At 49.5% G+C, this 26,525-nt stretch overlaps 2 protein-coding genes across 14 annotated transcripts in view; one reads left to right on the forward strand and one right to left on the reverse strand.

The window, feature by feature from the left end:
• The window catches only part of ARHGEF4 (Rho guanine nucleotide exchange factor 4), a 269,889-nt gene extending 261,446 nt beyond the window's left edge, over window positions 1-8,443 (forward strand). For 3 of the 8 annotated variants that reach the window (XM_036858085.1, XM_036858088.1, XM_036858090.1), the window contains 8 exons: window positions 560-736; window positions 816-995; window positions 2,632-2,864; window positions 3,200-3,329; window positions 4,813-4,944; window positions 5,708-5,951; window positions 6,682-6,759; window positions 7,278-8,443. In XM_036858085.1, coding sequence (XP_036713980.1) covers window positions 560-736; window positions 816-995; window positions 2,632-2,864; window positions 3,200-3,329; window positions 4,813-4,944; window positions 5,708-5,951; window positions 6,682-6,759; window positions 7,278-7,429 — 1,326 coding nt within the window. In that variant the 3' untranslated portion in view covers window positions 7,430-8,443. Of the gene's footprint in view, window positions 1-559; window positions 737-815; window positions 1,064-2,631; window positions 2,865-3,199; window positions 3,330-4,812; window positions 4,945-5,707; window positions 5,952-6,681; window positions 6,760-7,277 lie in introns of those variants that run through there. The other 5 variants (XM_036858084.1, XM_036858086.1, XM_036858089.1 and 2 more) reach the window with 4 other exon arrangements.
• A 507-nt stretch (window positions 8,444-8,950) lies between these two features.
• Window positions 8,951-26,525, reverse strand: part of FAM168B (family with sequence similarity 168 member B) — a 38,557-nt gene continuing 20,982 nt past the window's right edge. For all 6 annotated transcript variants that reach the window (XM_036857389.1, XM_036857395.1, XM_036857390.1 and 3 more), the window contains 4 exons: window positions 16,402-16,544; window positions 16,092-16,269; window positions 14,200-14,325; window positions 8,951-13,427 (listed from right to left, as the gene is read on the reverse strand). In XM_036857389.1, coding sequence (XP_036713284.1) covers window positions 14,213-14,325; window positions 16,092-16,269; window positions 16,402-16,544 — 434 coding nt within the window. In that variant the 3' untranslated portion in view covers window positions 8,951-13,427; window positions 14,200-14,212. The remainder of the gene's footprint in view (window positions 13,428-14,199; window positions 14,326-16,091; window positions 16,270-16,401; window positions 16,545-26,525) is intronic.

Raw genomic sequence — 26,525 nt, forward strand, 5'->3', positions numbered from 1 at the left:
TCTGGGAGCCATGGCTACGCCTGAGGAAACTGAGGCAGGGACAAGCTAAGTCTCTAACCCAAGAGATCACGGGAGCGAACCCAGACCTAAGGCAGCCTTTGGCCTCCAGGGAAGGAATCCAGGCGCAGCCTCCAAACCAGGCGGAGGGCCATGGGGAGGGGAGTGCTTCTCGTGCCCCAGACCTGGAGGAACAGCCCTCTCTGCACCCCGAGCCTCTCCGAGTTGCAGTCCCAGAGCCGGCAAGGCCACATCACCCGGCCGCTTCCTTCACAGCCCCTAGAGGGCCCAGTGTGAGCAGGCGCTGGTTCAGAACCCCTGTAGTGAGCGTGTGCCCGGTTCCGAGCTCTACGCCTCGCAGAGCCGAATGTACGGGGGAGGACGGCGAGCGGGGCGCCTTCGGACCTGGCGTGCCCTGTCCCTGCGGGCGTGGTGCGGGTGACGGAGGAGCTTCCTGCCCCTGCGGTCCTGTGGGTCCTCCGAGCCTCAGCTCCCCGCCGCCGCCGGGTGGGATGCAGGGCGCTGACCCCCGAGGGACGCTGACCAGCCGCATTGCCTGCAGTTGCGGGTGAACCAGGACGAGCCCGCGGACGACGAGGCGCTGGGGACCGGGCACGGCGGGGCCGGGGACGGCGGGGCCGAGGCGCAGAGCAGCAAGGACCAGATGCGGACCAACGTCATCAACGAGATCCTCAGCACCGAGCGAGACTACATCAAGCACCTGCGCGACATCTGCGAGGTGAGGCTGGCGGGCAGGCGGGCTGGCGGGGCCGGGGGTGGAGGGGACCCAGGGTAAGCCTGGCCGCCCGCGCGCCCAGGGCTACCTCAGGCAGTGTCGCAAGCGCGTGGACATGTTCAGCGAGGAGCAGCTGCGAACCATCTTCGGGAACATCGAGGACATCTACCGGTGCCAGAAGGCCTTCGTGAGGGCGCTGGAGCAGAAGTTCAACCGGGAGCGGCCGCACCTGAGCGAGCTGGGCGCCTGCTTCCTGGAGCACGTGAGCAGCGCGCCCTGGGGCCCTGCTCCCGGCCCCACCCCCGAGGCCCTCACCGTGTGCAAGAACACGTGAGCAGCCCGCCCTGGGGCCCTGCTCCCGGGCCCACCCCCGAGGCCCTCACCGTGTGCAGGAACACGTGAGCAGCGCGCCCTGGGGCCCTGCTCCCGGCCCCACCCCCGAGGCCCTCACCGTGTGCAGGAGCACGTGAGCAGCCCGCCCTGGGGCCCTGCTCCCGGCCCCACCCCCGAGGCCCTCCCAGGCCCCTCACCGTGTTCGAGCCCCCAGCCCCCCTGGGGCCTGCCCCCCCCGAGGCCCTCACCGTGTGCAGCAGCCCCCCGAACCCCCGTCTCTGCTGGGGGCTCTGCCCTGCCCCACTGTCCCTGGCTCCGACCGCTGTCACCCTTCCACTCTATTGTAGAAGTGTCTCTGCTTCTGGGGGTCAGGGTCGGGTGAGGTGGGCAAACCAAGCTGGAGAAGGCTCCTTGGAGCAGGCGGGCCTAGGCTTTATCCCTGGAGAGGATCTGCTTGGGACAGAGGTGGGCTGGGCCACCTGCTGAACACCCCAAGGGCTGTTCCTGGCGAATTCTGGGATTCCTCTCACAGTGAGCACACGGGAACTGAGGTTGAATTAGTTCTTACTTCCACTCTAAATGCCAGTTGACACTTAGCCAAGGTTCATTGGACTCGTCTGGGCTAGGTGGACTCCTTCTTGTTTTTATCCCTCTCCTGTGGCAGTCATGTGGGGTTGAGCAGAGGATGCCTAGCTCAGCCCAGCAAGGACAACCTGGGCTCCTTTCCGACTACTAGCAGTGGGGGGTTGGGGAGGCCCTTCCACCCCTCTCCAGTGGCGGGAGGAAAGCTGAGGAGGGTGACCTCAGGAGCAGGTGGTGGGTCTGGGTACCCGAGTGAGTGTGGGATCTGGGTCCCAAATTATTCACCAGGCAGAGTTGTGACGGGGGAACGGGAAATAGGGCGTGTCTAACAGGCACGCTATCCGCATCACCCAGTGTGACCATCACAGCAGCCTGGCCGGCAGCCAGCTGCCGCTACCCTCCTTTCCCACCTAAGTCCACGAAGTCCTAGGTCAGACCTAGGTCTCCCTCTGGCTCCAGGTAGATGACAGTTACACACAAAAACAGGCACAGCGAGTCTCCCGTACAACCCACACGCAACGTGGATATATCTATGTCACGTGGTGTTGAATAAAGTTTGACAGCAGCTGTCTTCAGATGGGAGGCCAGAGCTTTGTGAGGAAGAAGCAAAACACTGGGCTGAGGAGGAAGACAGCCGGGAGGCACAGCCGTCGGGATCTCTCTTCATCTCCCTCTCTCTCCTTTTGGGCCGTAATATCCCTTCCTTATTAGTATCACTGATTTCACCCAAAAACCTGGCATACTGTCAAAATATCTGGTGAGGGCCCTGCAGAGAAAGCTAGGTGGCGACGGGCACGCGCGTGCCTGAGTTTTCTGGGGTCTTTCACGTCCCTGGGCACGATTCTGCGTAGCTTGTGCCCAAAGATGTAGGTAGACAGAGCCTGGGCCCCCTGAGCTCCCTCCCGCCCCCTCCCCCTCCCCAACACTGCCCGTGGCCTGGGGGAGCGGGAGGCAGCCGTCCTCACCTCCAGCTGTGCCCACAGCAAGCGGATTTCCAGATCTACTCAGAGTACTGCAACAACCACCCCAACGCCTGCGTGGAGCTCTCGCGCCTCGCCAAGCTCAGCAAGTACGTGTACTTCTTCGAGGCCTGCCGGCTGCTGCAGAAGATGATCGACATCTCCCTGGATGGCTTCCTGCTGACACCTGTGCAGAAGATCTGCAAGTACCCTCTGCAGCTGGCTGAGCTGCTCAAGTACACGCACCCCCAGCACAGGTAGGAGGGTGCTGGGGGAGGTTTGTTGAGGCTTATAGTGTGCTGGGCACTGCTGCGGGCACTGGGGTGACAGCACAGACCGAAACGTACAACAATCCCAGCCTTCATGAGCTGTCCTTGCAGTGAGGGACTGTGCTGAATAAAGTTGAATAGGATATTAAGTTCTGCTCTGTGCCTCGTTTATGGAGAAGATGGGGGTATGCACTTGACAGGTGGAGAAATGGCCCAAGGGCACAGCCCCAGAGGGGAACAGCTCCACAGGGGGCTCCAGGAGGCTCCCAGCCCTTCTCTGCTCTTGATCTCGTAAGCCCTCTTCCACCTCTGTTCCGCCCCAGGGATTTCAAGGACGTGGAAGCTGCCTTACATGCCATGAAGAATGTGGCCCAGCTCATCAACGAACGGAAACGGAGACTTGAAAACATCGACAAGATCGCTCAGTGGCAGAGCTCCATAGAGGACTGGGAGGTGAGGGCCCAACACCCCCAGAAAATACCGTGGGGCTCGGCCTTGGCTTTAAAACCATGCTTGCCCCTGAGAAATCTAGGAGGGCGCTGAAGCAGGGGGCCATGCTCCTGGGAGCCAGCAAACAGGAGCTAGTGTCAGGAGGGACAGCTGGGCCTCTGTCGGGCCAGCCCGGCCCATGTCCGAGCCCCAGGCCTTGAGCGCTGCTCCCAGAGCAGGCCTGCTGGCCTCTTTCCTGGTGAAGAGCTCAGGGCACGTGTAAAATGCCACATGCTCCTCTCAGGGTGCAGCCGGCCAGCCTCCGGGGACAGGCTGGGCCCCCAAGTTCGAGTTAACTTCTGGGGCTCCCAACAGAAGGGGCCAGGCTTGCCACAGCGTGACCAGAAACGGATTGCCACCGATCGGAGCCTCCTGGTTCCGTTTTCCTGGCATACAAAATCCCCTCACGTGGGCCAGTCTCGTCTTCTAAGGCAGCACGGAGGCCTGAACTAACGGCGATGGTCCTGTCCTGTCCTGTTCTCTCCAACCCCACCCGCCAACCGTAAAATCTGTGAAAAAACAAGATTCCTAGGCCCCATCCTAGAAATACGAAATTAGACTCCCTGAGAGGGGGGCTGAGTGTTTGATTTGTGTTTTGTTTTGGGTGCCTGGCTTTTGCTTTCCTGATGATTGGTTCTGAGGCCCAGCCCTGACCAAGGACCCTCACAAACCCACTTATCCCAAACTGAATGGCTGCCAACTACGCCTGGCTGTGGTTTGCGTTTTCATGGAGGAACCGGGCGCAGTAGGCCTTCACCTGAAAGTGTGAAGTCTGATGATAGGACTTCAGGTACTAAGTAACACTGAGCCAGAGGAAGACCTCCTAAACCCCTTTTAAAAGACGGACCTCGGAAGTGACTTCCAGACAGGTCTAATTATTCTCTAGAGCCGCACTGTCCAATCAAAGTACCGTGTGAGCCACATAGGGAATTTTATATGTGTTAGGAGCTATCTTAAAAATGAGAAAAAGAAACAGGTGAAACTAACTTTAATGATGCTTTGTTTAACTCAGTATATCCAAAATATCATTTCCACATGTAATCCACATATAAAATACCACTGGTGAAATAGTCACAGTCTTGATTTTATACTAAGTCTTCAGAATCGGTGTATCTTCTACCTAAATGACACCTTGATAGGGATTAGCCACATTGCAAATGCTCACGCCACTGACTGCTGTGGGGCCTCATTTAACGGAGACGACCAACTCGTAGGCCAAACCGCCTTCTGACTCCACCCCACTTCCTTGGGCTTCAAGAGCAACCCCTTCATCTATGGCCTGCTGCTTACTGCAGACCCCGGCCCGACAGGGGCCGTGGGCAGGCAGGGCCAGTAGGGACCCCGCTTCCAGAGCCAGCAATAGAGGCAGGACGCAGAGCCCAGCAGAGCCTTGCTCTGAGCCCCAGGATGGGGGCACTCAGCTCACGGCTCCCCTTGGGTCCCCCAGGGAGAAGATCTCCTGGTCAGGAGCTCGGAACTCATCCACTCGGGGGAGCTGACTCGTGTCACACAGCCACAAGCCAAGAGCCAGCAGAGGATGTTTGTTCTCTTTGACCACCAGCTCATCTACTGTAAGAAGGTACCAGAGTCACTCTTGCCTGCTGGATGGACCTGTTCAGAGCAGGAATGGAGGGAGTGAGGTCGAGGGCTGGGAGCAGCTGCCCAGAGAAAATGAGACACATACACACACACACACACACACACACACACACACACACACACACACACACACACAGCAGGGGGCTGTCTACAGAGTGAGCCTAGTGGCCCAGGGACCGGAGGGTGGCCCTCAGAGTCTGACCAGTGCGCAGCGCTGTTAAGAACACCCTCCTTCCTGATGAGCCCCTGCTCGCTTCTCAAGCCAGCTCTTTTCCTGCAAACCTCAGCTTCCCCTTCCCAACCCTGGGGTCCTCTGTTCCAGCTGCCCCCTACTCCCCTTTCAAAACACGGCGCAAGTGGCCGGGCAGCACTCCTGAGCGCTGGCTCTGGCCTGGCCTCAGTAGACTGATGCTCTTCTCTGCTGCGCACTGTGGGCCCTGGCCTGCTGTCTGTTTCCGTGGCTGCCTCCCCATGAGGCTGTGGGTGTCTAGAGACCCCCAGGCCAGCCAGTAACCGTGAACGAAAGGAGCGGCTCCTCCACCATGGGTTCAGCATGTGGTCATGGGCCGAGCCAGGCTCGCGCTCCCTCCCGAGATCACTTTCTGCTGGGGAGGTGGGTGCAGCCTGCCGGCCCTTCTGGGCACAGGGCAGAAGGTGAGGCAGGGCCTTGGATGTGGTCAGAATGGTTCAGGCCGAGGGGCCGGGCAAGCAGGTGGGCCGGGGGCTCACGGCGTCTCCGGCAGGACCTTCTCCGCCGGGACGTGCTCTACTACAAGGGCCGACTGGACATGGATGGCCTGGAGGTGGTGGACCTGGAGGACGGCAAGGACAGGGAGCTCCACGTGAGCGTCAGGAACGCCTTCCGGCTGCGCTGCGGCCCCTCGGGGGAGAGCCACCTGCTGTGTGCCAGGAAGCCCGAGCAGAAGCAGCGCTGGCTCAAGGCCTTTGCCAGGGAGCGGGAGCAGGTGCGGCTGGACCAGGAGACAGGTGCGAGACCCCGCCTGGCCCACCCAGCCCTCCTTGCCCCCGCAGGTGCGAGACCCCACCTGGCCTGGCTGCCCCGTGAGGGCCCACCCAGCCCTCCTTGCCCCCGCCTGCCGGGGAGTCGGCATGACCCTGAGACCGCGAGAGGCCGGTCTCACACGGGCAGAACCTCGGGGTTTGGCGAGGCTCCGGGACATGTCGTGGTTTCGGCCCCAGGCGTGGGTCACTTCCCCCCGCCACGCACGTGCACACACTCCATAGGGTGGGAGCCTCTGCTCAGTTGGAGTGGGAGGTGGGCGCCGGCCTCCAGAAGCCTCCCCCTGCCCCACGTGAGCACGGCATCTCCCCACGGCATTCCCCCTCCTGTCCTTGGGCCCCTGGCCATCACGCTGGGCGGCGACCAGGTCGGTTCTTGATCTGGCAAGGAGCCGCCTCCACAGGGCCGAGAAAGGATAGTAGGCACCTGCCACGTCGGCGAGCCGGGCAGGGTGAGCGAGGGGGCAGGGCGACGAGGGAGGCCACCAAGAGGTGCACCAGAGCACCCCTGCGGAGCACGTCCTCCGCCTGGGCGGCCGAGACAGGCTGGTGGGGCAGGACGCTGAGCCCCCGAGTACTGTGGGCAGGGCCGGGTACACAGAGACTGCGCTGGTGCCAGGACAGGAGGACCGTGGGGTGGGGGGGGGAGGGGGGTGTGGGAGGGCAGCTGTGGCTCTCATTTGTGGCCCCTTCTCAGGCTTCTCCATCACCCAGCTACAGAGGAAGCAGGCCATGCTGAACGCCAGCAAGCAGCAGGCTGTCGGGAAGCCCAAAGGTAAGCAGGTGGTGGTCCCGCCGCCCCCCACGGCAGCCCGGCCCAAAGCAGGGTCAGCTGGGCCTGGGTCCTCAGAGGTGCCCACTGCCTTCTGCAGGTTTGGGTTCCCCAAGGCTGGTGGTGAGGGACCGCTGGTGAGGAAGGCTGCTTAGGGACACGGTGGACATTCCTGCTCTCCGGCCCCTCAGGCTCCCGGGAGCAGCACCGGTGCTGCTCGGTGCCAGCTGCTACTTCCCCAGGCAGGGCTGCTTCCTGGCAAGGAACTAACAGCCTATTCCTAGAGAAACGTTAAACGCCGCCCCAAGAGCAGCTCCAGGCCTCACGCCTTCCCACGTCCCCTGGCCGTGCCCCCTGCAGACCACAGAGGGCAGCCCAGGCCCTTGGGTGCGGTCGGCCCCAGGGGAGCAAGGGTGGGTGTCTGAGGCAGCCTGGGGACGGCCCGCTCCATCCCACAGGCTCTGCCCTGTGCCACCCGGCTCCCGACACACCTCCGACCCCTGCTCTCTTCCCCTGCCCAGCCCTCAGCCGGCCCTACTACCTGACACGCCAGAAGCACCCGGCCCTGCCCACCAGCCTGCCCCAGCAACAGGTCCTGGTGCTGGCAGAGCCCAAGCGGAAGCCGTCCACCTTCTGGCACAGCATCAGCCGGCTGGCGCCCTTCCGCAAGTGAGCCCACGCCCCGCCGATGGCACCATCTGGACCTGCCCCGCCGGCGGGCCTCCAGCTTTTCCTCCCCGAGGCTCACCACATCCGGCCTTCCTCTGCCTGTTATGCAAACTGGAGGTGGGAGGTGCTCAGTGCCCCCATTCCCGGTTTCCTCCCCACTACTGGGGCGCTGGAGACGCTGGCTGGAGAGGCAGGCCCCCAGCACGTGAACCTCCCGCCACCCTCTCGGCTTGTGCGGGGCCTCCTGGGAGCCACAGCTCAGAACCACCCACGTGTGAGAATGCCGCTTTGGACCCTCTTCTCTGGACATCTAATCATCGCTCCTGCTCCTGTCTTCTCTGGGCAGGAGACGTCTCTGCCTTCGGCCACCTGCAGAGCCAGGCTGTGTGCCCCTCTGCCCTCCCGTTCTCCGTGCAGGCCCCCAGCTGGTGGACCAGGCAGCCTGCGTCCCTGGTGGATGGGAACCAGGAATTCTGCCCACAAAAACATCTGGCCCAGAGCCCACCCGTTTTCGCTTCCCAGTCCCCCTCTAGACACTCCTGGCTGCTGGACACCCTCTCTTCACTTGTGATGTGTTTGTGTATAGTGGAAAGAAAACCACAGTCAGCTGAAAACTTCTGTCAGGGTTTGTGAGCAGTCCACCTGTAGCTGTGGGGTGATTCCAGAACCTGGTTCCAGTATTTTTTGTTCAGATTTTTTCTAACGGTAGAGAAAAAGACTTGTTAGTGACACAGAAAGATTGCCTTACCCTAAGTGAGTGTGAGAAGCCATAAGGACTGAATTCAGTGGCCCAGCACCCAGGACTGACCCACCCAGAGGCTGGTGGACATGTGGGTTGGAAGGAAGCCCACATCCCACAGAGGAGGGGCACCAATGAGTGTGGCCAGGGCCTGGCTTGGGGCATGGAGCCACCCCTGTGGCCCCTGGGAACTCAGCAGCATGTACAGTCACTCTTGCACTATACCCTCTCCAAGCCAGAAACCACACTTAATTTCATAAAGAAACTTGTGAAAAATAACCTGGCTGCCGGCCCTTGTCTTCTGTTGGGAGTCTGTGCATTTTCTCGTGCCCTCGCCACTTATCTGTTTCCACCCCAGGCCTTTCCTTCGACTAGAGGAATGAGCTAGGCCCCCAAGGGCTTTGGAGGACAGAGGCTCAGGGTAACTGGGAGCTGTCTCAGCACCTCCCTCCCTGGCTGCTTCCAGAGTCAGTCTGTTTAGCTGAAGTGAGTTTGGGGGACAGGCAGTCCGTAATCTTTCTGGGTCTCACCTTCCTCCTTGGTGAAATGGGGAAGGGTGTGTCTTCCTCCCAGGAGGACCGAGGCCACAGGACCACAAGAGGAGGAACAAGGGTGGCTTCCCTCCCCTTCCCCACAACCTGCTACCTTCACACCCGTACACACTGCCCAGGTCACTGGGGCTGAGCCTGAAACCCCTGGATTTCCTAACTTAAGAGACACACCTTCCATCCAGGCCAAGCCACCTGGAGACAAAACCTATGGGGAAAAATCATGAAAATCACAATATGCAACACAATTCAATCTTTATTGAAAACTGCAGTATTAATACATAACAATTCTTGTTACAATAAACGTGCTTTTAAGAATTTTAAATCTGAGCTCATCTACTCAGCAGATTGCATAAAAAATTAAAATAGTACGAATTTACACATAATGGAATTGGCTCAGGATGGGTGTTCCATTCCTTTGTATTGATTGACACTTTAAGTTCAATGCAGAGGTGAGGGGGGCCTTTAACACTGGAAGACAATGCTGACTTAAGTTTTAAAAAAGTACTATGAGAACGGTCTAAAAAAAAAAACAGTATTCCAAAATCGTTTAAAAAAAAAAAAAAAATTTCCTTGTCAGTGACAGTGGCTCCCTGGGGTCTCTCTTGAGCGGACATCACAGTAACCCCACCAGGAACACATGAGAGCTGGCCTCAGGTCCAGCCCAATTAGTCTACCGACCACTGGTCTGCACGAGGACCTACAGGAGACTCCAACAGGGCTCACGAGGCCAAGACAAGACACTTGTCATCTCCAACACACCAATCCTGAGAGCACAGCATCCCCTGAAGCTCACTGCAGGCTCCCTGCACAGAGATGCCAGCCTCTCCTCCGTCTCCCTGTCCCAAGTGACTTGACGTTTGATCCCGGGGATTCAAATAAGACTACCCCAGAGGTTTTCTGTTCTTCAAGTGAATAGGGTGGGGAAAGAGACAAATCCTCTGAAACATGTAAGATCAACTCTGCAACTTTCTACCTGAAAAGATCAGACCCTCCTCTGCAGCGTGTCCTCTGCAGGCTCCTTTCAGAAAGCTCAGGTTGAGTAACAAACAGCTCAGGATAAAAAAACACACCAACATGTGAAATGTGCTAGAGAGGAGAGTCACGCAGGCCACCCTTCCCCTATGCCAACCACTCCTCTCTAGAGACACACCCCGTCCTTAGAAAGCACCAAGAGAAGAACCAGAAGCTGTACCCCACCTCAAGCCCCACACCCTTAAGCCTGCCCTTGCACGGCCAGAGGGTGTCAGGCAGGCGTCCCGTCTGGGCAATGCCCAGGCTGGCAAGAACTGGGGTGTCCAGCCGTTAGCTGCCAGATAGGGAGAAGGTGGCCCAACTGGTCGGAGTAATACTGTTTCCAAATGTTTACAAAGGACAAGTCTGGGTTTCCTTCTTACAAAGTAGGCCCCAGTACCGATGCGTCTGGTGCCTGCCATCCTTTCTCCACCTGTGGCAGGACAGCGCTACCAGAGATTAGTACATCCCAAGCCCCAAGAATCTTGTTTCCTCTTGTTTGACGTGCCGATGCCAGCAGATGGAGTGAGGCACTGCATGCCCAGCCTGGGAAGGGCAGGGCGCGTACCGACCATTGTCCAGCCCACAGCTCAGGACCACACTCGGCTCCTGTAAATACTACATTTGCATAGCACTCAAGAAACAGAGTCACGTAATACAACTGGTAGGCCTAATAACCAAACCAATAAGAATGTTGAGAAAAGATTGAACACAAGAGACATAAAAGATTCTGGAAGCGCTTCTGTGCTTGTCACCATGAATGGCCCTGGCCCGGATGCTGGCCTCAGTTCTCAAAGGCAGCAAGATGATGGGACCATCACTCATCGTGAAATGTTCAGTCACCCGGCCCAGATCCAAACAAGATTTCCCTAAGCAGAGAAACATACCTTCTAAACCTTAGGGGAAGGCTGTAGAAAAAATTTTTTTTTAAATATCCATGATGATACCTATGTTTATAGGAATTAGTTCCTTTACTTGCCTGTCTCAACTTCTAAAATAACTGTAATTTAGCTGAAAGACTCTCAAATTAGGAATGTCACATATAAAAAATGCAAAATTTCTCTGAATGTTCTACTATTGTGCTTAGGATATCAAATTATGCAACTTTATAACAGAAGCTCTATTCCTTAGTTAATTTTACTGGAACTAAATGCTGCTAAAATTACAACATATGATAGTTTTGTTACTATTCATTATATCCAGATTCTCACCTGCTAGACAAGATCTACCTTCCATATTTGATAGCTGATGCCGATAGTTTCAAAATTGAAAAGACTTCCACAAAGATGTATTCCATAATGCAAAAGTATTTGATGAAGTCTCCCAACTCAACTTCACAAAAGGGAAATAAGAGTTTTTTTAGAAATTACAGGGGGGAAAGTGTTTATAAAGCTGATGTAAATGGGGAGAAAACGAAACCCACTCTTTTCTTTCTCTTGAAAACACCATTTAATTCAGTGCTCGTGAAAACACTCACCCTGTGTATGCCAAGTCTCAGGCAAGCTGCAAGAAACAGCCCATATAATTTCTCATAACTTCCTCCTGAATTCAAATGAGTCCAACCCTTACAGGTAGTGGCATGTGTGTGTCTGTGTGTGCGCACACCGGGACGTTTAAAAAGCATACACTAAGCTCTTATTTTCTCCTAACTTATTACGCTAAACTGGGGAAACCAACTTCTCTGTCCAGCCCCTGGAACCATTAGAACATACTGATGTTACAAACCGTCCACTGTACAGATGCAATTACCAACAAAGAGTTGAACAAGTGGACACAGTGTGCCTGGGGTAAATGGCTGCTACACACACACACACACACACACACGAATACACACATACAAAGGTGGGTTAAGTGCTCTTGAAGCAATTTAAAGTACTTATCAGTAAACACACTATGTTACAGACATTAGAAATAAATCTTCTGTTTACAATGATCCATGCAAAAATATTCCTAAAACTCTTATAAAATAAAATGTGAAAAAGAAAATTATGAAGAGTACTCACTATAAAAAATAAGGTTACCAAAGGCTCAGGGGTCAGGTATCCCACTCACCATCCGGGGCTGAATGCCACCCCAGTGCCGGAGCCCTGACCAGCTGCCAGAGCCGTAAGGAGAGTAAGGTGCCCTCCCCACCTGAGGCCCACAGCGCTTGAAACAACGACGGGGTGGAGCAGGGGCACCCCGCCCCTGACAGATCGCTGAAAGGGAACAGCCCTCACCCCCCACCCCCTCTGACTTCATCTGAGGACAGACACACACACACACACACACCCCCATTGATACAAGTTGGGCACATTTAGGCAAAAAAATCCTCTTGGTTTCTTATGTACAATATTCAGATTTTAAACACAAAATCCTTTCTGTAATAAGTTCCGGCAGGCAAACACGTTCTGAGGCTGCCTGGCCCTTTGCTGTCCACACATGCTTTGTGCCGAGTATCCTCAGCCGCAAGAAGAGATGGCCGAAGGGGCTCACAGACAACAGGCGCCAGCCCTTCCCTCACACCTCCCCACAGCCATCTCCACGAGTCCCCTCCAGATGGTCTCAGAGGACAAGTCCCCATGAAGTGCATGGCCCTGCCTCTCTACAAGGAACAATCAATATCCAATAAAGTTCTGTTCCCTTTTAAAAGTTCTTAAATATACAACTTTCTTCATAACACACAGCTGAATGAAGTCTTTGCCCTTCTTTGTGGGAGGGAGAACAACAATGCCTACATATGTTTTCAGGTGACTCAAACACTTCCCTTGGTGGGGGGGGGGGAAAAAGGAATGATTTTTCTAAGCTAAATACAGGAGAGGCCAATACCTCCTCCAAGTGTGGCTGGTTCTCTTTCACATATCTTCCATCCCAGGAAAATAATTTAGCTCTACATAGGACTTTTCCATTAAATATATAGAAAGCATCATCTCTATCTGTAAGAGATTTATAATGAAAATTTAGATAGCAGAGAAAATTGCTTTGCTGATACATAAACCACCTTGTGTCCCTAACTGGATTCATGGTAATCCCTAAGCACATCTACATCTCACTGACCCCACAAGCCTAAATGGAGAGAAAGCCATTAACCTGGTTGCACCCCAAGCAGCGGTGGCCCCCCCACACTCTCCCCATCCCTGCAACTCTCTCCCAGTGCAGTCTGCACAAAAGGAACAGATGGCTGGAAACTAGAAGTCCACATTTCCAACTGGCAACCCACGTCAACCCCAAAAGGCTGAAGAATCATCAAAGAGATTTCAGATGCTCTATGAAGAAATTCACTTTAACACTTATAACTTTAAGACTCTGCATACATTACAACAGTGCATTAGTGATACAAGTTGTAAAATACTTTTCCATTCCTTTGGATTTTGCATATGATGGTTCTGCATCAGTCACTGCAGGTAGATTGAGCAAGCTTTGTTTTTGTGTTTTTTTTTAACATGCATTCAACTAGATATGATTCAGAACAGATTAACACTCCCTTTTTATCATTACAGTTAGCTAAAAAATTGCCTGGCAGCCCACCAAACAGGATTTGCTTTAAGACCAACCCACAGAGTCAGTTGGAGACTGAGGGCGCTGGGACCTGCTGGGCCGGCCGTAGTAGTGTTTAGCTAAGTGTCGAGAGCATTAAGAAGAAAGTCCTGGTTGGAGGCACAAGGCCTGCAGCACCAGCTGTGGAACCTCCATGATGTGACTGCACAGCTCCATCCGCAAACCTGGGGGGTGGGGAGAAAGACGGACACAGTCACACACAGCTCCTCTGGCACCACTGCTCAGAAAAGGAGGCATTCAACTGGAGGAGGAGGAGGAGATCCACTAGGACAAGAAAGGGCAGCAGCAAGAGAGGCAACTGTGCTGGTTCCCACGGACCCCAGAGACTTCCAGTTACAACTGGAGCCCTACTTCCTGCAGGAGACGGGCAGGAGACTAGAGCACAGCCCAGGTAAGGAACACAGTGCAGGGGGTGCACAGCAAGAACTCAATGGTTTCCTTCTTCTTTCCTCTGTAGAGTCCCAAGAAGGACAAAAATTTAAATGCTGCATTGCCTTTGGATCATCAGGTAGCATTTTTCTTGGCAGTGTTTAAACAGACACAGATCTCCCATTCTCCTCTTAAAAAAATGCACTTTAGGGGCTTCCCTGGTGGCGCAGTGGTTGAGAATCTGTCTGCCATTGCAGGTGACACGGGTTCGAGCCCTGGTCTGGGAAGATCCCACATGCCGCGGAGCAACTAGGCCTGTGAGCCACAACTACTGAGACTGGGCATCTGGAGCCTGTGCTCCGCAACAAGAGAGGCCGCAACAGTGAGAGGCCCACGCACCGCGATGAAGAGTGGCCCCCGCTTGCCACAACTAGAGAAAGCCCTCGCACAGAAACGAAGACCCAACACAGCCAAAAATAAAAATAAATAAATAAATAAATAAATAAATAAAATTTTTAAAAAAGCACTTTAGTCACAAGCTGGCCCCGGGCTTCACCAGTCACTTACGTTTGCAGGGTGATCACCACTGGGGGGGCACATAGCTGTAGGTGGGCGTTCCTGGGGCCCGATACGTGGGCACGGTGACGGGGTGGGGGGCAACAGGAGTTGGGGAGTGGGCAGTCAGCAAGGTACCTGGAAGGAAGAGCAGGCATGTCAGTGGAGGGCAGCACCCCACCACTGCTCCCTCTTACAGGGGAGCTCCCGCCCGACCCCCGTGGCAAGGCGGGAGGCAGACAGGAAGAGGGGATGGCTTTGACCCACAATGCTCTCAGAACTCTTGATTATATACAAGTCTAAGCTGTATAAACACAGCAAGCTCGCATGGATAGCATATCTGCAGAAGGCTTTGGGCCTCCCCTTCATACAAGCATACCGAATTACTTTTGCAGATGAGGTGATAAAAAGAAAACAAAAATATTATTCGGCCTTAAAAAGGAAGGAAATTAGTCACATACCACAACACGGATGAACCCTGAGGGCATTATGCTCAGTGAAATGAGCCAGTCACAAAAAGACAAATTCCGCCTGAGTCCACTTATATGAGGTCCCTAGAGGAGTCAAATGGATAGTGACAGAAAGGAGAATGGTGGCTGCCAGGTCTGGGACAAGGGGAAGGGGGAGCTGTTTAATGGGTACACAGCTTCAGTTCTGCAGGACGAGAAAGTTCTGGAGATGTGACACAACAGTGTGATAACACCACTGACCTGTACACTTGGAAATGGTTATGGTGGTAATAAATAACTGGAAGAGAGGGAGAGAGGGACGCGGAGGGAGATTCCCAACTACATGAGCTTCTGAGTACCTTAAGCTAAGCATATTTTCCCTATAACTGCAGAAAACTCAGCTGTGTCCATTCATGGACAAGCACCACCTCAAACCTAACAGCCTCACCTGGCAGCCCTTCTCTCCTCCTCCTTCCTGCCTGCACCCACCCCAGGGCCTGCCATCCCCTCCCTCCACGTGCCTCAAACACGCAGTTTCTATCTGTGCCAGACTCTCCTCTGCCTTCACGGGTAAGTATGGGAAAACCAAATAAAATAGAGACTCTAAGCAGAAACACACATGGTATCCTGAAACACCGTTCTCTCCTGACACATTTTCCTTATACTAAAGTCTAGGAAAACAAAGAGGGAACAATATATATATATTTTTTAAAGACCCAGCCATGGGCAACCAAATGCATTTTGTGTACCTGGCCCCTCACCACAGACAATTCACATGCCCATAGGAGGTAACCTAATCCCTAGACATTCAGTCAAGCCCTCAAACACTCCAGGGTTCCACGGAGACAGGCCCATTCCAGCCACGGGTCTCTTCTCTCTGTGGTTTATTTTCCAGACCTAGGGGAAGCCTTGGGAAATAAAGTCAATGTACGCCAAAGGATTTCTACAGGCAGCTGTTATCTCTATGAACACAAGACCGGCTTTCCTAGATTCATGAAAACATCCCCATTCAGACAACTTGGCCTGCACTGGTATCCCACGCTAAAGGGAAGGATCGAGAGGGCCAGCCCCCCACATCACAAAGTATCCCTCTTCTGCCCAAGCTCACCATAGGAATCTGGTCACTCCTTGTCCCTACAGCCAAGTGACTCAGCTCACCAAAAAAAAGTGGCCCCATCAAATTTGGAGAGGGCTACTCAGTCATGGTCTATGGAAAAGGTACTTGGTTCATGGTTCTAAACCCTACACTCCAGTCTCAACTGAAAGGAAAAGGAAGAGAAAGGAGGGGAGGTAAAGAAAACTATAACGTGCCATTTCTTCCCAAAAGGATCAGATGTCCTTCCATACAACTCTAGCCATGAAAAGTCAAAGCCAAGGGTCAGAGTACTGGTGGGCTCTCCCTTCCCCCAGCCCTCATGCCATCACAGAGCAGGCACCCCAGGGCCAAGAACTCACCCGCTGACATGGCCATAGTGGTCCCCGCCACCATGCCCATGGTGACACCGTTGCCTCTAGGCGGAGGGATGGCAGCAGGGTACACCGTCGCCGGCATGCCGTTGGGCTGCACCACCGTGGTGTGGTGGATGACGTGAGGGGGTGCTGCATACAGGGGCTGGGGGTAGTACGTGCCTTGCTGGGGAAAGAAGAGAGATGAGGGCCACAGGGTCCCACACCCAGGGGGTCAGAGCCCTGAGGAACCGGCCCTTCCCACACGCACAGTGCCCAGGAGACCCTGTGAGACACCCACAGCGCGCCCCAGGCCTACCTGTGCGTACGGGCTCTGCTGGGGGTAGGCACTTCGCACGGGGTATACAGCAGTCTGGTAGGGGTTGGGGGAGGAGGAGTACGGTGGCACAGCCCCGCTGGTGGGGGAACAGGACACTTTGTAAGGTGTGCCAGGAGTGTAACCTGAAACAAAGAAGCCCAAAGCCTTAATTCAAACCCACACTCGGCCAGACACAGGGGGCGGACCAAGTGCGCAGCGAGGAACGAGGCAGTGTTCCAGCCCCGACCACAGTCGTATCTGACACCTCTACTGAGATCTGGCTTCACTGCTTAGACTTTATGTGCAAGTATTTTTCTGGGGGGTGAGGGGGGAAAAGAAAGTTCTACTGAGTGCATACTTACATAGGAATAGGAAAGAAACACCAGCCCTGTCGGAATATAAATTAGCACGCCCTTGCTGGGGCACAATTTGGCATTAAAAGTATGTATGTCTTTTAACCCCACCACTCTACTACTAGAAATTTGTTTTAAAGAAATAAGCACGGCACATAAAAAGATGCCCAACATAGCTCGTCATCAGGGAAATGCAAATCAAAACCACAGTGAGGAATCTATCACCTCACACCTGTGAGAAGGGCTATGAATAAAAAGAACACAAACAACAAACATCGGCGAGGCTGTGGAGGAAAGGGAGTCCTCGTTGGTAAGAACTGTTGGTAAGAACACAAACTGGTGCAGCCACTATGGAAAACAGTACGGAAGTTTCTCAAAAAACTAAAAATACAACTACCACACAACTCAGCAATTCCACTCCAGGCTATTTATCCCAAGAAAATGAAAACACTAATTTGAAAAGATACATGTATCCCAATGTTCATAGCAGAATTATTTACAATTGTCAAGATATGAAAGCAACCTAAGTGTCCATCAACAGATAAAGAAGATGTGGGAAACACACACATACATATGGGCGCGCACGGGAATGTTACTCAACCATAAAAAAAGAAGGAAATTTTGTCATTTGCAACATGGATGGACTTGGAGGGTATTATGCTAAGTGAAATAAATCAGCAAGAGACAAATACTGTATGATATCACTTATATGTAGAATCTAAAAAATACAACAAACTAGTGAATATAACAAAAAAGCAGCAGACTCACAGATATAGAGAAAAAACTAGCGGTTCACTGGAGAGGGGAGGGAGGAGGGGGGCAACATGGCGGTAGGAGATTCAGAGGTACAAACTACAAGGACACACACAGGGAATATAGCCAATATTTACAGTAACTATAAATGGAGTATAACCTTTAAAAATTGTGCATCACTGTGTTGTACACCGGTAACTTGTAAAACACTGTGCATCAACTATACTTCAATTAAAAAAGAAAAAAAGAAGTAAGCATGGATCTGAACAAAGGCTGAACTGGAAGCATGCTCATCACAGCGCTGTTAATTACAGCAAAAACAAAAGGGAAAACTTGTCAAACACCAGGGCTATGCTAAAAAGACTTCTGGGTCTAAGGGACAGCAGGCTGAACACATACTTTTGCCTTTGTCCCCACCCAAAATGACAATAAAGCAGATTAATAAATAAAAAGACACAAAGCCACACAGATCAAGAAGAGAAGAAAAGACATTTTAGAACCTAATAATTTGGGAATCTTTTAAAAAGTGGAAGTGGAAAATAATTTAGCAGACTCAAAAAAGCTGTACTCTCAGCCAGCAGTGAAGAGGGTCAAGAAGCAGCCTGACACCGGGAAAGCCCCTTCCCCTAGACCTAGACGCTGTCAGCACGTGCTGCCAGGAAGTGATGAAGGACCGGGATCTGGAAGAGCGATGCAGAGTCTATCTGGTAAGCAGTACGATGCCTGGCTCCCCCTCCTGACCCCCCATTCCAACGGAGGAGTTCTTCTCCAGGGGGGTTAAGAGAGGGTCTCTGAATTGCCACGTTCACAGCCCACTGATGTAGACAGACTAAGCCACCAGCAAACTGTGGTACAACCATACAACAAAATACTACTACTCAGCAACCAAAAGGATAGGACTGATGATACACATAACATGGGATAAATCTCAAAAAAAAAAAAAAAAAGAAAAATACAATATACAAAAGAAGTCAGACACAGTAACACATGATAGGAAACTCTAGGAAAGACCAACATAATCTACAGAGACAGAAAACCAATTAGTGGTGCCCAGGGGCCAGAGGGCATGAGGGCATCTTTCACAGGAATGAAGTCACTTGACTGTTTGTGGTGTCACACATCTGTATACATGTCTAAACACACCAAACTGTGCACTTATAAAGGATGGCTTATATGCAAATTATACCTCAATAAAACTGCTTTCTAAAAAGTCTGAGAAGCCACTTCTCATTCACTAGAACGGCTGACATGGCAGAGTGCTCACACGAGTTCCAGGGAACAATACAACTCCTCATAAAGCTACAAATATACTTCCCATGGGGCCCAACAATTCACTCCTAGATACTTTCCCTAGAAGAATGAAAACATACTTCCACAATAGGACTTGTAAAAAATGTTCACCAATCTTACTCATAATAGCCAAAAGATGGGAAATAATCCAAATGTTTATCAATAGGAAAATGGGTAAATTATGATACATCCATATAAACACTACTCAGTATCAAAAGGCAAAAGCATGAATGAATCTCAAACCATGCTGACCTTTTAAAAGACACCAGACACAGAGCATACACTGCATGATCTCATTTTCAGCACTTAAGTAAACCTAGCTATGGTGACACAAGTCGGGGGAAGCGGGGGGGGGAGGTGTATGATTTGGAGAGGGCGAAAGAAAAGCCTAGGATGATAAAAGTGCTCAGTATTTTGTTTTGGGTGGTGGTTACGCGAGTATGACAACTGTCAAAATCCATCCAAATGAACATTTAATATGTGGGTGATTTGCATAAATTATAACTCAAACTTAAAAATGAGCTGAGTATTAAAAAAATTAAAGTTTAAAAAATTTAAACCACTTTATTGAACTGTGTTTAGCGGTGTACTTATATTTTAATTTAAAAGAGAAAAAAAGAATGAATGACTTCCAGGATATACACTAGTTTTTTGTGTGTTTTTTTTTAACATCTTTATTGGAATATAATTGCTTTACAATGGTGTGTTAGTTTCTGCTTTATAACAAAGTGAATCAGCTACATGTATACATATATCCCCATATCCCCTCCCTCTTGCGTCTCCCTCCCACCCCTCTAGGTGGTCACAAATCACCGAGCTGATTGCCCTGTGCTATGCAGCTGCTTCCCACTAGCTATCTATTTTACATTTGGTAGTGTATATATGTCCATGCCACTCTCTCATTTTGTCGCAGCTTACCCTTCCCCCTCCCCGTGTCCTCAAGTCCATTCTCTACGTCTGCATCTTTATTGCTGTCCTGCCCCTAGGTTCTTTAGAACCATTTTTTTTTTTTAGATTCCATATATATGTGTTAGAATACAGTATTTGTTTTCCTCTTTCTGACTTACTTCACTCTGTATGACAGATTCTAGGTCCATCCACCTCACTACAAATAACTCAACTTCGTTTCTTTTTATGGCTGAGTAATATTCCATTGTATATATGTGCCACATCTTCTTTATCCATTCATCTGTTGATGGACACTTAGGTTGCTTCCATGTCCTGGCTATTGTAGATAGAGCTGCAATGAACATTGTGGTACACGACTCTTTTTGAATTATGGTTTTCTCAGGGTATATACCCAGTAGTGGGATTGCTGGGTTGTATGGTAGTTCTATTTTTAGATTTTTAAGGAACCTCCATACTGTTCTCCACAGTGGCTATATCAATTTATGTTCCCACCAACAGATACACCAGTTTTAAATGATCCTTTTTTTTAAACCACAAGTCCCCCTTTCCTCCAAGGGGCCAAGTCAGTCCTGGAGACCCACTGAGAACCATCACGCACTTGGTGTGCCTAGGTTCACTAAGACCTTAAATGCCATGTTTCTCATTTATTCCCCAGACTGCCCCCTCATGGTGTTCATGATGAAGATGCTGGTAAAGGTGTTAATGCCCCAGAGTCACACACAGCAGAGCAGGTGCTCAGACAAACCCAGATCCAGCTGCACTGAGCAATGACTCCTTTGCCCAAACCAGGTAACTCCCAAGCTCAGCTCGTATCTGTTTTAAGGAGAAAAGACCCTCACAGGTTTCCCTATTTCTGTGTTTTAGAAAAAAAATTTTTGTATTGAAGTATACTTGATTTACAATATTGTGTTAGTTTCAGGTAGACAGCAAAGTGACTCAACTATACACACACACAAACACACAGGTTTTTTTCATATTCTTTTCCATTATAGGTTATTATAAGATATTGAGTATAGTTCTAAGCTATACAGTAAATTCTTATTACTTCTCTATTTTATGTATCTATTTGTATCTGTTAATCCCATTCTCCTAATTTATCCTTCCCCTCTCCCTTTCCCCTTTGGTAGACTAAAGTTTGTTTTCTATGTCTGTGAGTCTGTTTCTCTGTGAGTCTGTTTCTGCTTTGTATATACATTTATTTGTATTATTTTTTAGATTCCACATATAAGTGACATCATATATTTGTCTTTCTCTGTCTGACTTACTTCACTTAGTATAATATTCTCTAGGTCCATCCACATTGCTTCAAATGGTAATTATTTCCTTCTTTTTTATGGCTGAGTAACATTCCAACACATACACATATACCATGCCTTTTTAAACCAATCGTCTGTTGATGGGCACTTGGGCTGTTTCCATGTCTTGGCTATCGTAAATAGTGCTGCTATGAACACTGGGTATCTTTCTGAATACGAGTTTTTATCTTTTCCGGATATATGATCAGGAGTGGGATTGCTGGATTATATGGTAGCTCTATTTTTAGTTTTTGTTTTATTTACTTATTTACTTATTTATTTATGTATTTATTGGCCACCTAGCGCAGCTTGTGGGATTCTTAATTCTCTGACCAGGGACTGAACCCAGGGCCCCAGCAGTGAAAGTGCCGAGTCCTAAACACTGGACTGCCAGGGGATTCCCTATTTTCAGTTTTTTAAGGAACCTCCATACTGTTTTCCATAGTGGCTGCACAAATTTACATTCCCACCAGGTTTCCCTATATTATTTTGAAATTCATTAACTATTATGTCAGTAAAAACAATGCCAAAATTTGAAGACACCAAATTTCAATACCAGTTTTGAGCTGAAAGAGAGTAGAATAAAGAGTCTCCAGATTTGGAAAAGCAACGTTAAAGACAAGAGCAGTTAAGTCCCTCTCTCTAGCTGCTCATCTTCTAGTCTTTAAGAGGGACAGAAAAGGAAAGTGATGGCTTCACAGGTTTCACAGGTATATACATGTTAAAACCCATCAAATTGAAGCTTTAAATATGTGTACTTAATTGTACACCAATTATACCACAATAAGGTGGCAAAACATTTTCTTTAATTATAAAGAAAAAGGTAATTATGAAAGCCACTGATTTCTAACCCTGCACTGACACTCCCAGGAGACGGCTCAGTGATAGCTCCTAATTCCCCATAAGTGACTGACTACATCAGAGGAGGAAATGAGGCAGTGGTGCCTGGACACACCTGTGACCAGTCACGGTGATGGAAGCACTGCACCAGGGCAGAGTGCTGCCAACTGCCAGAGCACATCACCAACATCACACGCCATGCTTGGGGCCAACAGGGCTTGTCAAAAGGTCCAGCCGCCTCGACAAGGTGCTGACTTCAGGGGAAAACCACAAGGAAAGAGACCACCAAAACAGCAGCACTGACACAGTCCTGGCTGGCAAAAGCAGGAGCAGGTCGTCTCAAAAACAGAAGCCTGTGGATGAAGGCAAAGTATGTCTGGACAGCCCCCTCCTGCGCGAGCTACCCTCTCCTTCCCACTTCTCACAACCCTGCAGCAGCGGCATCGTGGAGTTAACTCACAGGAGAATACTGCTAAACGTGGTCCCACTGGCCTGAATTAAGAGAGCCTCACAGGAGTCACTAAACTCACATCTGACCAAAAGGATATCAGGTTTTTACAAAAATGTCGGAAAATCAAAATGTTCACAGAATTAGCATATTTTGAAAACAAGTGCTAGACTTCAAACTTGAAAATCACATTCAGAATTTCTGGTGCTAGCCAGTTTTCATAGGTTAAAAAGAACCAACAAGGCCCCCCCCCTTTCTTCACTGTACAGTTAAAAAACATCCATGACGTAGATGAAACAACTGGAAATATAAATACTGATTGTAGTATTGATAGTATTAAATAATTATTGTTATTTTTTAGGTGTGATGATATATATTTTTAAATTCATCTTTTAAAGATAATACTGAAAAACTGATGACTGTGATGTCTGAGATTGGCTTCAAAATAATATAGGGGAAAGTGACAGGAGTACAGATGGAAAAGATCAACTATAAGCTATTAACTGCTAAGTCTAGGGCATGGGCAGGTGGACCCTGTACTGTGTACTTGTGTATACTTGTAACTGCTGAGGCTAGGGTGTGGGTAAGTGGTCATCAGCCTGCTGTGTACTTATGTATTTTTGTTATTATTATTTTTTTAATTTATTTATTTTATTTATTTACTTTTGGCTGGGTTGGGTTTTTGTTGCTGTGTGTGGGCTTTCTCTAGTTGCAGTGAGCGGGGGCTACTCTTCGTTGCAGTGCGCAGGCTTCTCATTGCAGTGGCTTCTCTCGTTGCAGAGCACGGGCTCTAGGCACGTGGGCTTCAGTAGTTGTGACACGCGGGCTCAGAAGTTGTGACTCACGGGCTCTAGAGCACAGGCTCAGTAGTTGTGGCACACGGGCTTAGCTGCTCTGCGGCATGTGGGATCTTCCTGGACCAGGGCTCGAACCCGTGTCCCCTGCATTGGCAGGCGGATTCTCAACCACTGCGCCACCAGGGAAGGCTTATGTATTTTTGTATTTCAAATTTTTCATAATAAAAAGTCTTTCAAAGTGTTTTATAAAGGTTAGGTAGATTTATGGATTAAAAGAGACAAGAGACATAACAAACTCAACTTTATAAACAAATTGAACATGTAAATTTTGAATAGATTCTATTTCCAAATCTTTTTAAAAAATGTTTGGGACAACTGGGCAAATTTAAATATGAACTATAAAATAAAATGAGAGAATTACCGCTTCTCAGTATGATAACGGTATCACGGTCATGCAGAGGAGCAGCCTCATTACGTTACGTTGAGGGTCAAGCTGAAGCCCACAGGACAAGAGCCAAAAAAGGCTGTAACTCTGCATTGCTTCAAGAAAAAACCAAAAACAAACAACAAAACGTACACACACACTCATCTTTATATGGTAGATAAAGCACATATGGCAAAATGATAACTGATGAATCTTGGTGCTGGATATTACGGATGTTCACTACACTGTTCTCTCAATTTTTCTGTATATTTGAAAATGTTTTGTAGTAAATAAGGTGAGAAAATTATAATGCCTTCAGATGGTGACACACAACTGAGAGAGGAGCTAAGAAAACCTCCCAGGAAACAACAGTCATGCAGGAGCTAAAGGGACAAGGAAGGAAGCAGGCAGAGGTCCCCTGCTACTAGGAGATGAACATAAAAGTTTTCTGAGCCTTTAAAAAGGCCATAAGCTAGGAAGGCATGGCTCTTCAGCAATCTTACCTGAAAGATAATCTGGCAGCTAGGTACTAGCTGGAAGGGCAAATAAAGGTAAAATATGCCAATGTTCAATACATACAGCCAACCCTCTATAGAAAGTCATGGTGCTATAGGACAAAGTGATTCAAAAAAGAATGAGAAGAGAAAGGAGAACCTGTCTGAGGAAGTGAAAACACACAAACAATGCATTCATGACCTGAATGAAAAACTGGAAGAAAATAGAGCCTCTAAAAAAGCCATCAATATTCCTAATAAGAAAGTCCATGACAATTCTGTCACTGTTCAAACTGCAGAAAGAGCCTGAAGCTTGGACTGAAGAGAAGCTGGAAGCTGTCCACCTGCATAAGCTTCTAAGGACACAGTATGAAAGCAAAGTTAGGAAGATCTAACCATACACCTCTCCAGAGAGAGGCCCTCTGATTCAGAAGCACTCTTCTGGCCCACCACATCCACTGAAAAAAAGGTAAAGTCCCTTATTTACCACAATCAACGATAGGCCAACCTATGATGTCGAGCTTTTCTTTTAAGGGAGGCTAGAGGCCTACTGTTGCAGAAACCCATCCAGCAGGCTTGAGGTCTCCTATCATCTGAGATATCTTTTTTATAACAACTGCCTCATATGTACACTTTATTGAAGATAAAGAGGTGACTCCAAGAAGCTACCATGTGTATGCATTTGTCAGAATACAATGAATGGTATATTTAAAATGTGTGCATTTTATATATGTAAATTTCACCTAAAAACAAAACCTAAAAGAACTGTAAACAAATATTAACAATACGCCCACTGAAGTAGATGGGGAAAAGCGTCCTGATATCCACAACTTACTTCAAAACACATGAAAAAACAAGATGGACTGAAGGATGGATGGAGTAAAATGTTTAACTTTAAAAGTTGATTTTAGGGACTTCCCTGGTGGTCCAGTGGTAAAGAATCCACCTTCCAATGCAGGGGACGCGGGTTCGATCCCTGGTGGGAGAACTAAGATCCCACATACCGCGGGGCAACTAAGCCCGCGCACCACAACTACTGAGCTCGCGCGCCTCAACGAGAGAGCCCGCGTGCCTCAAACTACAGAGCCCACGCACCCTGGAGCCCGCATGCCACAACTAGAGAGAAGCCCACGCACCACAACTAGGGAGAAGCCCGCGCGCCACAACAAAGAGTCCACACATAACTAAGATCCTACGCAGCCAAAAAACTAAAGAAAATAAATTTTTTTTTAAAAGTTGATTTTAAAAAGTTTAATTATAGAATCTTGGCAGTCGATATGTAGATGTTCACTGTGAATTTTTTTTCAGCTTCTCTGTATGTTGGAGAAATAGTCACCCACTATTTCTACTAATTATAGCAACAATTTTTAATATATATTATCTTACTGCTTATTCTTGTAACTGTGAGCTATATCCTGAACTCTTGAGAAAATTGATTTTGGTTTTTTGTATGGGCATGACTATTACATCACTTTCTATCCAACACTGAAGACAAATCAATTTCAAGGAAAGCAAACATGTCTCCCAGTCAATTAAAAACCAAGTGTGTATAGGCACTTTCCTTTCTGTTTTATGTAACACCAGATCCACTGTCTCACACCAGAGAACCTCAACAGGAGTCTTACAAACTTAAAATTAAAAAATACATAAATAAATACACATACATCTCACAGTATCCAAAATAGACACTTTGTGAAATAATTTTTAGATTTGCCAACCATTCACAATACAAAACCAAACACAGTCACTGCTTGGTCTTTCAAAAACACTAACAGCTTTCCAGATGCTCCTTCCCTAAAGACCATTCATGAGGATGCCACACAGACAACACACTGGTCGCAGCCTTTTTCCTCCTCACTCTCAGCAAACATGCATCACCGCAGGCTGACCTCCTCTCTGGGCCGAACTCACGCGCAGGGCCACTGCTCTCAGACTGCTGTGAGGGGCCAGAAGCTTTTTACATTGGAACAGATCATTTTTCCCCAAAAGTACTGCATACCACACAAATGTCGTATAATAACTTTCTGAGTATAAGACATTTATTTAGAAAATCTGGAAATTCAGAAACATATAGTATATGTGAGGAGGAACGACCTGCACCAAACACAGCATCATGAAATTTCAGAACCTGGAGACAGAACTACTACAGAGCACCAAAGAGAAGCCCAGCCCAGTCAACCAAGCATCAGAAAGGTACCGACATTCTCAGCAGCAACAGCAAAACTGGCAAACAGTTCGGCAATGTCCTCAAAATTCTGAGGAGAAATAACTGCTAGCCTAAAAGTCTATATCCAGACAAACTAACAGTGAAGTGTGAGTGCAGAATAAAATGTTTTCCGACATGAAAAATCTCAAAACTGTGACTCTCCCATATTCTCCTGGGAGATTACTGAAAAAGATCCTCCACTAACACCAAAGAGTAAACTAAGAAAGTAGACAAGGAATCAAGTGGAAGGGAAGAGGAGAGAACTCCCTGGGATGATGGAGGAGAACGACCCAGTGTAAGACCCAGAGGACAAGC

The sequence above is a fragment of the Balaenoptera musculus genome, chromosome 7, assembly GCF_009873245.2.
Source record: "Balaenoptera musculus isolate JJ_BM4_2016_0621 chromosome 7, mBalMus1.pri.v3, whole genome shotgun sequence".
Lineage (NCBI taxonomy): Eukaryota > Metazoa > Chordata > Mammalia > Artiodactyla > Balaenopteridae > Balaenoptera > Balaenoptera musculus.